The following is a 13029-nucleotide window of genomic DNA, read 5'->3' as shown; positions in this document are numbered from 1 at the left end:
AAGTGTGGTAAGTATACCTTCAGCAAGGCACTTCGCCACTAATTCTACCAAACAGGCTATTAATTGTCAGTGCAAAACATACCCTGTGTAAATCTAGGCTTTGCATTCACATGTGTAGGGCTGTAAGAGAGCAACGACTTGCAATAATACCTTTTTCTTGGTTTCTGGAAAATTTTACAGTCTTAGGGACGCTCCTCTTCATTTTTGTTGATGACTAGAAAAACTATGCTGATACGATATATCTATCTATATAGAGAAAAGTATGATGGTCCATTCACATTTGATCATTTGCATAATTGTAAAACACTAGACATATGTTGTACAATAAAAAACAAAAATGATTATCGACGAGGATGGGATTCGAACCCACGCGTGCAGAGCACAATGGATTAGCAGTCCATCGCCTTAACCACTCGGCCACCTCGTCTTATGGACTCCCTGTTTACATCAAGTACCTATTTATAGAAGAAACTCATGAAAATATTATTGTTGAAGATCATATCGCGTATCTTCAACACACTCGCTCTCACGTAAACGAATTAGTGACAATAGCCCTTTATTCTCGAGGGACCGTTAGCACTAGTTCAGCTAGCAGTGCTACCGGACCAAATTCGGTGGCGCCTTTACTCCCGACATTACGGTTACGTATGGACATGCGCCACTATCGCAGCAGCAACAGCAGAGCAGAATGGTAACGTTGTTTTTTGATGGAGATCACGGAAACTACATTATATTCGTCGTTGTATTCGTGCTGTCGGTAGCCGTATGAAAACCGGGGCAGTTATGCCACTAATCAGCAAAATATGCAAGCATTCGTTGCATTTCCAGCCAAATCTGCTCGGTTGCATTGTTAGCATTGTGATAGCAATGTAGGTAATGTTAGCTGGGACGCCTGGACAGAAATAGCCAGCACTCAAGGAACCAGCAGCCTGCTCCGCTGTTTGGACCTGCGTTGTGTACACTATTTGGCCAGTTTAAGTTTCTCTGGAATGCATCTCTCCAAGAAATGTTCCGTCTTCAAAGTGGTGCTGAGTGCTCTGATGATAGTGGCGCTCCTGCAGCTAATATACCTGTCTTTCTTATCCAAGTTTCACGGTAAGCAGCAGCGGTACCGATACTCTGAGCTCTTTGGAGGCTCTGGGGGCAAGAAAAATGGGCACCCCGAGAAAAACTCGCGGAAGGAGCGTCTGAGGTACTCGCTGTCTACTGGTGGGATGTTTGACAACAGTGGTCAGTACCGGGTGTACAAAAACTTGATCAAAAGTGATTTCACCACAAATCAGAAACCAGGATCCGACCCCAGCTCCAATGTCCTGGCTTTAGCCACACACACAACCATCAACAACTTGCATCACCTGGAATCTCTTCTGGGAAGGTGGCAAAACCCTCTCTCTGTGGCCATATTCGCACATGGACAAGATGTCAGGTTTGCCACAGCTCTGGTCTATGCTCTCAGCTTCTTCTGCCCTCAGATTCAATCTCTGGTGGACTTCCACTTGGTCTGCCTCTCGGGGGAGATGGCCAGTTTCCCTGAGCAGGACCGTGATCATTTTGCAGGGCTTGAGGACTGTGCCTCTGTGTTCTCCAGACTGGAGACCCACAGAGATACATACAAGAACTATGCCATCAGTGGAAATGTCTCCTACCCCAACAATCTTCTTCGTAACGTTGCCCGGGGTGGCACAGAGTCCTCCTACATCCTGGTCATTGACATCGACATGATGCCGAGCGCTGACCTGCACCAGCAGTTCTTGGCCCTGATCATGAGGCGTGAGTCAGTTAGTGATGAGGTATTTGTGTTGCCTGCCTTTGAGATCCGCCACGCCCGGAAGATGCCTGCCAACAAGGCAGAGTTGGTTCAGCTCTACCAGGTCGGTGAGGTCCGGCCTTTTTATGAAGAGCTGTGCCCTCGCTGTCAAGCCCCCACTAACTACTCACAGTGGGTCAACAGCCACGTTAGAGAGACAGGCACCCTAGAGGTTGCCTACACGCTCACCTGGGTGGACCCCTGGGAGCCCTTCTACATCGGGCCCCACACTGTGCCCCTCTATGATGAGAACTTCAAGCAATATGGCTTCAATCGTATCAGCCAGGTTTGTACAAATTTCAACATTTATGTGTGAAAGTTGCTTTTCTTTTTTAAACAATACTTTATTAAGTTTTTCACATATAGAAAACATACAGCAATACAAATAATGTATTAAGTGTGCTGAAAGTTGATTTTTGACTTGAAATCCTAGTTTGATGACTAAAAAACAACTCCAGGTCCACATACCAGCTGAGGAAGACAAACAAATGAAAAGGCAGAACCAATCATCAAATCCCATGAAAAGATCAAAACCATCAAAGCATTGGAACGTCTAATAGTTTCTGACAATAGGGAAAGTTGACAATAGAAAAATGTAGAATTTTACCAGCCTTGTTCATTCAATCGTTTTCAACCACTGTTCATTTGAGTACATTTTCATTCTGGGAAGAACATTGTCGAGCTCGAAAGACATGGAGATTTACCAAGCAGTAAAGGTCTAATGAAAGATGCTTTTGAGTTGCATTATGGGAATCATAACATCCAGTGTTTTTGGAGTTTGACCCACTCTCAGGACGTCTTGGCCTCTGCTGCCTCAGTTTTAAACTCTCGCAGGTCCCCCCAACTTTATGAAAGAACAATACTGAATCCGTGGAATGCTGATTTATTTCTATGGCAACATCTCTACACCCTGGTCCATCTCACCTCCCTTTACCCCGTCTTTCTGACACATCTTAACTCATCGCATGATGAATGCTGTCCAAACTATACCTTTACCTTATTCATTACATCTCCCTGACCTTGCTCTACCAATGTTCCATGCCATATTTCTTAAACATATTTCATCTCTTCCTCCTTGTTTCCCCTTTTGTCCTTGCTGTCACCTTTTTTTCTCACTTTCTGCGCTCTGCACAATCTGTCTCATCACTTCCCACTTCCACGTCTGTCATCTCATCTTGTCTTTTTCGTCTCCCTCCAGGCCTGCGAGCTTCATGTGGCCGGATACAAGTTCTCGGTGCTGAGCTCAGCCTTCGTGGTACACCGGGGCTTCAAGATCCAGGGGGAGTTCCACGCCAGAAAGGACGAGGAGAATAAACGCAACCGGGTTCTGTTTCGCAGCTTCAAAGAGGGCCTGAAAACCAAATACCCATCCTCCAATCGACGGTGCTGAAACAAGATGAGGACTAATACATCCTGCCTCTATCAGTCTCTAATCAGTCTTCTGTGGCAATGATGGACGTACATTGTTCATTTTAACCAGATTTAGCTTCCAGTCAGGCTCTCCTCTGCCTAAAACGTCCTATTTTTTTTCCTTTGATTTTTTGTGATGACAGCACAGTATGAGTTTAATCTAATTCAACTCTTGGGTTTATTTCAAGTCCCTCTAAAAGTGAACAGCAGGGAAATGTTCTTTGGGGATTTCTGAGAGCCTCCTGCTAGTTGGGACTGAAAGTAAGAAATGATCATTCAAGACTGACAAAACTGGCGAGCGACTTTTTGAATCAAATGCAAATCCAAAATCTAGATGCCATTTGATCAACGGTAATGTAGCATACAAGGTACATTTTCAAAATATTTTTGAGCTTGTCCAGACACAAAAATAGACACAAATGTGACCGCAAGATTCAGTCTACCTATTCACCCCGAAAGATTTTCTAAGAAACAAAAGACCTAATTTCACTTTATGTACTGAAACAGTTCCCAGGTTCTACTTTTTGTGACAGCCGATCAAAAATTGCCTTGTTCCTCAAAGTCCAACTGAAATCACATGTAGTTATCCCTCTTTGCTGTCAAGAGCAATGTCAAATGTATAGTTGATAGTTTTTATTATATAAAGGAAGAAAAAAAGGGTATTTCTATCCCAAAGATAGAACTGTGACGTCGCAAATATGGTTTCAAATGAAACAAAATGACTGGCTGTATGATTAGGAATCAACGATGTTGTCTGACCACCAGGTGGCAACAGGCACTTGAGTGTTAAGTGCAGAGTTGCAGTATATATATATTTTAACCTGAAGTGAGTGTTTGAAAACACTATAGAGCAGAACACAGGGATTACACAACACCAGTCTTGTTTGGCGCTCAGGGGGATGTGAATTTGCTCCACGCCACAACTGTCAGCACATTTCAGACATTCTAATTACTCTGTGAGTCCTTGTTCTTGTAGCAAACTGTCTGAAAAGAGATTACTCACAAGTCAAGAGGACAACAAAGCACTGGGAAACTTTACATAGAACAATGTACAACACTATGATTTCGCCAGCACTGTGGAAAACTACTGTATTATAACACGACTGATCTGACGCCGTCAGTCGGTTAGATAATCTAGAGTTAGGGGTTTTCTCCTGAAGTAGACTACAGGACGGGGCCAGTGAGCTACAGGTAGAAATGTAGCAAGGTTAAAAATACTGCACAATGTAAATATAAAATGCAAACTAAACACGTGTTGTCAAAAGGATTTCTGTGGAATTGTCCATCTCAACACCACTATAAAACAATTGATCTTAAAACTCTTGTATTATTCTGTAACCTACTGGTACATTCAGCACATACAGTATTAAACCTTGACTACCACTCTTGTCATATAAACAGCATATGTACTGCAAGTTATGCATATACAAAAAAATGTTTGGTTAGTTTTAAGTGTTGATATGTAATTGTGGCTTTTAAGGAGATTTAAACATGTTTTCCCTCCTTACTTGTAGTGTTTATGATCTATTTATTGTGAAATGTTTTCTTTCAACTGGAATTGGTTGAACCTTTTTTTTTTTTTTTTTTTTTTTGACTCCAAGCAGGAAAACTGTAGCACGGAATTGTGATGCGAAAATGTGGTTTGTTATGGAACATTTTTATTTTAGAACCACTATTTAACATTTTTATTTGGTATTTTGTAAGTGAGATCAATTTCAACAAATGATCTTGTGTGATGATGTGATGCTTTACTTTTTTGTATTTATTTTTTCTTTTGTGTTAAAATGTAATGCCCGATTGGTATTGTTGGATTTCTATTAAACCTACTGGATGACTGTTATGTGACCCATAACTCTCACTTATTGTCCTTTTAATTATACAATATACAGTCAGTAGTTACAACTACCGAACAACATCCCCAGTCATCAGGAAGCTCTTTGAGCACTTTGGAAATCCAATCAATTAACTTCACCAGAGGCATTTGTAATGACAATCTCAGTAGTGTTTCTTAAATAGGAGGCGGAGAGGCTTAAAGGCAGGACAGGCCAGGAACTACAGAGCTTAATGTCGAGAAACATGTTCCTAACTAACGGAATACATCAGATTTTTCTCATTTTAGCTTAAATTGTGTCTGAAGTGATGTACAACTTTGTAATTTTGTCTTTGTGGTGGGTCATTCACAGAGGAAAAACAAGATATCAGTAGGAGTATCATTTACCAAGCACTTGACACCGTTGACATGAACCTGTGGTGTAACATATCTTAAGATGGGGGGTTTAAAGTCATCCCTGCACCAGTAGCATGTGGTTGGTGATTACAGGGTGAGTCGGGATAGCATCCAATTAAAAGCTCCTATTAAGTAATTAAGATCTGTATTAAAGTGGACTTTAAGGAGTTCTCAGTAAGGTTCCTGTTTGATATGAATTACTCCTGTAATGGGGTCCAAACAGCTACGCCACCCAAGTAAACTGCTAATATTTATTTCTGAAAAACGTTTCAATATATCCTATTTATCATCTCTGTACAACAAAAGTTTTAAAAAGTTTACGTTGAAAATTAAAAACATCCATCTGTTTTTGCGTAACTTCAAAGTTGCCCAAATGCTGATCGGTGAAGCCATCTGTTAGTAAAGTAGAGCACGTGTGACATTTGGCACTTGAAAACTGTCAAAGGCACTGTGGCATTTTGTGGCTAAGCCTCCATTATCGGGTTAAATGTTGAGCCAGGCATGCGAGAGGTCGTTGCACGCAACTCCATGCTTTGGCTTTAGACAAACTTTAGTTGGACCCTAATCATCATCCACCTCATCAACTTGTGTGTTGTTTGTAAATATCTATCACTTTTGCTTTCTGGTCTATTTATCACGCCTTCATCTCCAAACCTGTGCTCTTACTTCAACTACAAGCATGTTCTGTCAATTTATAAAAAAAAAAAAAAAAGACCTACTCTCCTTAGAGCTACCTGAAGACTTTTTCTTACAAGGTTTATGTAAAATAATCAAATAAAAAAATGCTACTTAAAGTAATTGTTTTCCTGCAACATACAACTCCTTGAATGAGCGGTTGGTTTTCATTCCAAAAAATAATACTACTACTCATGTTTAGTCTACCCATGGTATTCTTCTCCCCATTTCCCCCTGTCATGGGAGTTAATAATGTGGCAGAAGGTGCAGAAATGTTAGGAGGGGGGGTGGCTTGCGTGGATCAGGAGAGGCAGGTTTGGTGAGGTAAAGTGGGGTTATAGTGACAGCTTTGGGGCAATGGAGGCTTATCTGGGTCAGAGAGCTTTACGACATAAGCAATTAGGGCTGCCCTCTCTTGTGTACGCTAGCAGGAGGGAGGCCTCCTGCCATCTAGATTAGCTGGCCAGCTAAGGCCAGGAGAGCTCCACAGCTTCTGGACGATGGAGGGAACCAGCTGGATGGTGAGATGAGTAGGCAGTGGGGGGTTCCTCGAGAGGGAGGGAGGAAAGGATGAGGGCAACAAGAGCAAGGGGTCAACATGCAGGCGTTGTAGACATACAGGCCCTTCTGGGTCAGTGGATGGGTGACAAATGAAGGAGTCACTGACCCATACTGATGAAAGGAATTTGCAAAATAAAAATGTGGTTACAAATTGGTTGTTTGTCCACTGTAGCATGTTTAAAAGCAGTTTGAATAGAAAAGGACTATAGAGGATGTTTATGCCACTCAGCTTAACATCAGTGATTTCTTCTAATGAGCCACTTGACTGGAAGGATTTGCAAATGATTAGGCCAAATGGTTGAAGAGATCTTTACAATTAATCAAGGAAAGATTGTTAACTGAAATGTCTCAAAGGGGATTTAGAATATATTATATCAGAATACTAACTTACAAATAGGTTACAATTACACAAGTGTGTATTTTTTCCACACAATAGCTTTCAGCAGCACTATGACAAATGTCTCTCACCCAAAAGTATAAATATTAGTGGGTGGGCATAAAAATCAACATTTAACTGCTACTCCCTAAACTTTGAGGTATAAAACACATCTGTCCATGCAGTTTGAGACAAATGTGAATTTAGTTACTATTTGACTGAGGTCTGGTGTTAGGACATTAGGACGGGTTTACAAGGTTATGAAAACTTACATTTTCATGATCAGTTAAGGTTAATGGTTTTAATTAATCAATAAATTGCTCTATTGAATGTCAGAAAACAGTGAAATACAGCATTCACAATTTCCTAGATTTCAAGATATCTCCTATTTGATTATATTGTTCAAACAACCATCCAAAATCCAAACATATAACAATATTACACTTTATAATGACATAAAACAGAGATAAGCAGCAAATATTCACATTTGAGAAGAATGATTGATTAAATTAAATTAAATTATGTCATCGACTAAGTTTCAGCATTAGAAAACTGTGGGTTGAAGTCCCAGTTAAGAGCTGCAAGTAACGATTATTTTCACTATTGATCAATCAGTGAAAAAAAAAAAAAAATGCCTTTGGAAAAAAAAAAGAGCCTGGTTTCACATCCTCAAATGTCTTGTTTTGTCCAACAAATAGACAAAAAAACAAAGATGTTGAATTTATGATATAAATAAGAGTGAAGCAGAAAATCTAGAATATTCTACAATGCCCCCACCTACTAACACCGTGCTTTCTTCCTTTACCTCCCCTCTTCTCTTCCTTATACATGTGAAGTGTGTGATGGTAATTACATGCAGGTGAACATGGACAAAGGCTACAACAGATTGTAACCACACGCTGAGCACGTCTCTCTCTGAGAGGCAACCATCCGTTTCACTTAAAGGGGTGAATGCAAAACCGATTTTACCCTGTCATAGTTGAATAACAGTTCGGTGGGTAAACAGGACATACATAGAAGCTCAAAATCCCATGACACCCCTTTACTATGAAAATCTCATATTTTGAAACTGCCGCTGAAAACGGGCGAATCTCAACAAAGCTAATTGCTTACTTAAGCATCTCAAAACCTGTACCTTTGTCACGCCCATGGGTATATTAAGAGAACAGTCACGCCCCAACATTTACATAGGCTACACAACTGACCTGAGATCAGGTAGTCTTCTGAATCTAGCTAGGTCACGCAGATCCCTGCTATTCCATTCCAAAATTCACTTTTGAAACTTTTTTATGCGAAAAATCAACTATGTAAAGCTCAAATATGGGCCGTTTTCCAAAAATGGATGGCTAATTGCAAATTTTGTCTGACTGTGTGTCAGAGTTCAGCGGCCGGTGCTGCCTGGGTTGCTACATCGCCGCCCTGCCTGTCCTCCATCACAGACCCCGGGCCTGCTGTGAGCTCGATTGAGCTCGGCCGGCGGCCCGGTGCTCAATAACTGCGCAAACTCACCCTTTTCTGAGTGACTGAACTACCAAACGCCGCTTCCCTGACAGAGCTCCAGGGCCTGCAACTCCCTGTTCTCCCTCCCCTCTTCCTGCTACCGGCCGGCCGGTGAGTGACTGAGAGCGCGGTCAGCGAGCTTGTTATGCCCGCAATCTCATACCGCAGCCCGCAGGTTCCAGTTAATCTTATAATGGATATGTGTGTTGAGTTATTTAAACAAACAATCGGGGAAATAAACGCCTTTTGTCCGTGAGTCTCATTGATAGAGCCCGCGGTGAGCTGGAGTCCATCAATGAGAGCTAGCTAGCCTCCTCCTAACAAGACCTCTGACATTCACAAAAATGCATTCAATTGAAATCCGAAATCGGACAAGTGTTAGCTAAGCTTTGTAAGACCTTGGGGAACCTGTAATATATATGCCGTGACGAAATTCAAACTGTAAATATACTATAGTTATGCCGAAAGTGTAGTTAGCTAGCTGCAATATTTTCCCATTGTATTGAATGGGACATATAGCAAGCTAGCTAGCTGCTCCTCCTAACAAGACTCTGAGTTCATAAAAATACCTTAAATTCAAATCGGACACAACGGTTAGCTTTGTATGACCTTGGGCTAGATGTTATATAAGCGGCGTGACGATATTCACACCATAAATATATTATAGTTATGTCGGCAGCCAGCCGAGGAGCCCCGGTGCAGTAATCCACAAAGGGTGACCTTGCCCTGGGTATGGAGCCCAGCGTCAGACTGTGTGAAACTCCTAAAGTCCGACACGTCTTACCAAATTTGCAATTAGCCATAAATTTTCGTAAAAGGAGAAAACGATTTGAGCTTTATATGGTTGATTTCTCACATAAAAAAGTAATTGCAGTGTCTGGAATATGAGATTCTGTCGCGTCTCTAATGTGTGTGTATTGGGGATTCGCTCAACCAATCAGCGCGCATCTCTAGTGTGTGTGTATGGCGATTCGCTCAACCAATCAGCGCACGTCTCTAATGTGTGTGTATGGCAATTCGCTTAACCAATCAGAGTGCAGCTCATCTAAATATTCATGAGCATACCATATTTGGAAGACAAGCTCTTGTTACAAATAGGGCCAAAACACAGGGATGCATAAGGGCCAATAAAATATCAACCAGACCATTTTCAGCCCAACCAATGTTACATACCCCATTAGGAGACCTTCAGGAACAGTGTGAAATACCCTATATAATCATTCTATCACCCCTTTAAACAAGTGAAGGCTTAACTACCATCAATGCCAGCTTTGGGAGAAGTTTACCTGTCTACTTACTGATAAAAAAGCCTCTAAGGCAAAGGGCACTCATCACTCTCCCAGACTGCCCGCATTTTAAATGTATCCCTCTAAAGCCAGACTATCCGGGCTGGAGTACCAAAGTAATGAGACGTGACACTGCCCGGGGGAAAGAAAAGGAGGCCTAACAGATATAGGTAATCCTTCTCACCAAGCTCTTAGCCTTCCACCCCTGCTGTTATATTAACTCAGCAGGAAACGACACAGTAGTCGTGTACACAAAATATACACACACACACACACACACACACACACACACACACACACACACACACACACACACACACACACACACACACACACACACAGGTGAGTAACCATTAAAGGTCATCTTACTACGTCATGCCGTGCTGCAGAAAATTACACACACCCCCACAAAGTGAAGCACTATCACAACCACACATTGGTGTGTTGTGGTGAGTGGGGTGAGTTAATTCTAATTTAAATCACATTTGAGATTACCTGAAGGTTTTCACTGCTACCATCATGCCATGCTACTGATGTGATGACCAAAGACCAAGACCAAATGAAATATGTTGTCTATCAAAAGTAGCACTAAAAATTCCAGTTAAATGATTTTACTAAAAAGAAACTGCTTTGATATCAACCAATCTGATCACTTACTCTATTTAATATACTTAATATAGCAGTTGTAATACATGAGATTAAGTGGGATTTATATGGCAGATTAAATTATAGTTGAGCGGTCAGCCTTTGTATCAAAGGATCACACAACGTGACAAAATCAATATAAGCTAGTAGTGAAGGGTGACTATTTGTTTTCATTACTTGTTTCATGAATGTTTGAGGGTGCATATAAAAACACTTGTTGAACCACAGTCAGGGAGAATTAGTGAATATGCTTTCCAATGGCATTGACTCTTTGTGATTATTGACATAATTATAAAGCAGTACATCTTATATGGCACTCTGGAAGGAATTGGTGTATTGGTACATGTATTTAACTGGCTAGGATAGGACTCCACGCCATCATAGAGAAAACCTGTCATAGAGAAAACAAAGTGCTTAGTGCTCGCTATATTGTTTGTTAATGAGTGCATAGTTTTGCAATAAATTTAGACCAATAATGACACTTTTACTTTTCTTTATATTTACTCGCCGACAATAGACATATTTAAAGGTGCTCTAAGCGATGTTGGGTGACGTTACTTCTTGTTGACGTTCAAAGTATTTTCAAACAAAACAAAGACTAGCTCGCTCCTCCCTCCTCCTCCTCATCCCGTTCCCTACCTTCTGTGCTTCAGCGCACACTGGAACACAGTTTGTGTAGGATCCCGCGTTCTTTTACAGTGCGTTTAGGGGACCGGCAGCTTGCGAATAGTGGGGAGATGTTTGATGTACAGTACAGGCCAAAAGTTTGGACACACTTTCTCATTCAATGCGTTTCCTATTTATTTTCATGACTATTTACATTGTAGATTCTCACTGAAGGGATCAAAACTATGAATGAACACGTGGAATTATGTACTTAACAAAAAAGTGTGAAATAATTGAAAACATGTCTTATATTTTAGATTCTTCAAAGTAGCCACCCTTTGCTTTTTTATTAATAAGGGAAAAAATTCCACTAATTAACACTGACAAGGCACACCTGTGAAGTGAAAACCATTTCATGTGACTACCTCATGAAGTTCATTGAGAAAACACCAAGGGTTTGGAGAGTTATCAAAAAGAGCAAAGGGTGGCTACTTTGAGGAATCTAAAATATAAGACATGTTTTCAGTTATTTCACACTTTTTTGTTAAGTACATAATTCCATATGTGTTCATTCATATTTTTGATGACTTCAGTGAGAATCTACGATGCAAATAGTCATGAAAATAAAGGAAACGCATTGAATGAAAAGGTGTGTCCAAACTTTTGGCCTGTACTGTATGTTGTAGCCTAAAAAAACGCGTGACATCGCTTAGAGTACCTTTAACTCCATTAGTTTTTACAGCCAGACTTATGAAACAAGAGGCACTGTTTATTTGTTTTTCAAAATAAAAAAATGCAATCTTTTGTTTCCCAGCTGTATTGAAAATCTACTGATTTGTGACCCCAAAACCATAGTGCATATCGAATAAGGAATTTTGTGTACTATTCCACTTCTGAGGAAAGCCCAATTATTGTTTTCCTTTTTTTAGAAGTCCATCTCATATTCATCTGAGTTCCTCATACGGAGGTTTTTTGTAATTGTAGAAATTTACAAATGACATTTCATTTAGCACACAGCCCAAATGTACTGCATTGAATTAGTTTACAGAAAGATCAGAGTGCAAGTTCAGCCACAAAACAGGAGAAACAGTACAAACTGTGTTATGCTTCAACAATTCCAGTTAAGGTACTTCCTGCAAGAAGAAAATGCACTTTTACCTTTTTTTCCAGTGCTTAAACTAAGGAAACTACCATATTGTTTTGGTCACAGTACGGCACAAATCCCTATAAACAATTGTTACACAAAATACACACGCCTTTAACACACCACCCTCTCTCTCTCGTGCTTGATGGGTCATGACAAAATTGTCCATAGAGGCACGCCCATGCAGACATGTACCCTTGTCTTGCAATCCCATGTTCCCGACTTCTCCTAAAATCCTCCTCCCAATGCTTCTTCCCACCCGACAGCTGCACGGCCTTTCTGTCGAGGATGGGCTGGGCCGGGCCGGGCCAACCAGAGAGGATCAAGGGGACGCAAGTTACCAAAGCAGGAATTAATGAGCATTATAGTATTAGGTAAGAATAAGTCCTACCTTAAATCCTTCAGGAGTCCTGAACAACTCCACTAACACCTGTTACATGTGATTTTCTGATGAAGTCTGACAGGGTTTGTTCTAAAACTGTTTGTTCTTCATTTGTCTTACATAAAAATCACACATTTCTTCATCAGAACACTAGACAAAAATACTGCTTACTTGTTTGTTATTTAAATATTATTGCAGACTCATGCAAAATTTGAAATCAAAAGGTATTTATTGTATTTACAAGCTGCTCTGGTTGTGTCGTTTTATGTCAGAAACTCAGTTTTACTAAAAATAAAAATGAACAACAATCAAGATTCAATGAATGGCTAAATGTATTAATAACAGCAGCTGAAACCGCTGTCACAAATCAGATATGAAAAAGGGTTTGTGATACTAATATGTATGGTCCT

At 40.6% G+C, this 13029-nt stretch overlaps 1 protein-coding gene and 1 non-coding gene across 3 annotated transcripts; one reads left to right on the top strand and one right to left on the bottom strand.

Moving 5' to 3' along the window:
* Positions 1 to 345: 345 nt before the first annotated feature.
* Positions 346 to 427, bottom strand: trnas-gcu (transfer RNA serine (anticodon GCU)). Its single transcript has one exon. It is a non-coding gene; the product is annotated as a tRNA-Ser (tRNA).
* A 140-nt stretch (positions 428 to 567) lies between these two features.
* b4gat1 (beta-1,4-glucuronyltransferase 1) lies at positions 568 to 5069 on the top strand. 2 transcript variants are annotated; one of them, XM_028563881.1, is made up of 3 exons: positions 568 to 691; positions 1089 to 2093; positions 3006 to 5069. In XM_028563881.1, the coding sequence occupies exons 1-3, from the start codon at positions 689 to 691 to the stop codon at positions 3195 to 3197; spliced, it is 1200 nt and encodes a 399-aa protein (XP_028419682.1). In that variant the 5' UTR covers positions 568 to 688; the 3' UTR covers positions 3198 to 5069. The 2 variants fall into 2 exon arrangements, with proteins under 2 accessions (XP_028419682.1, XP_028419681.1); XM_028563880.1 differs by having other exon boundaries at positions 568 to 2093.
* The last annotated feature ends 7960 nt before the right edge of the window (positions 5070 to 13029 follow it).

This window comes from Perca flavescens, chromosome 19 (assembly GCF_004354835.1).
Source record: "Perca flavescens isolate YP-PL-M2 chromosome 19, PFLA_1.0, whole genome shotgun sequence".
In the NCBI taxonomy this organism is placed as follows: Eukaryota; Metazoa; Chordata; class Actinopteri; order Perciformes; family Percidae; genus Perca; species Perca flavescens.
The sequence above is the reverse complement of the archived record's forward strand: the minus strand, read 5'-3'. Positions and strand labels throughout refer to the sequence as shown.

Excerpts from the sequence above, each read along its gene's own strand:
- b4gat1 (XM_028563880.1), top strand. The coding sequence starts at position 990 with ATGCATCTCTCCAAGAAATGTTCCGTCTTCAAAGTGGTGCTGAGTGCT. Across the intron at positions 2,094-3,005 it reads GCTTCAATCGTATCAGCCAG|GCCTGCGAGCTTCATGTGGC; the intron begins GTTTGTACAAAT and ends GTCTCCCTCCAG.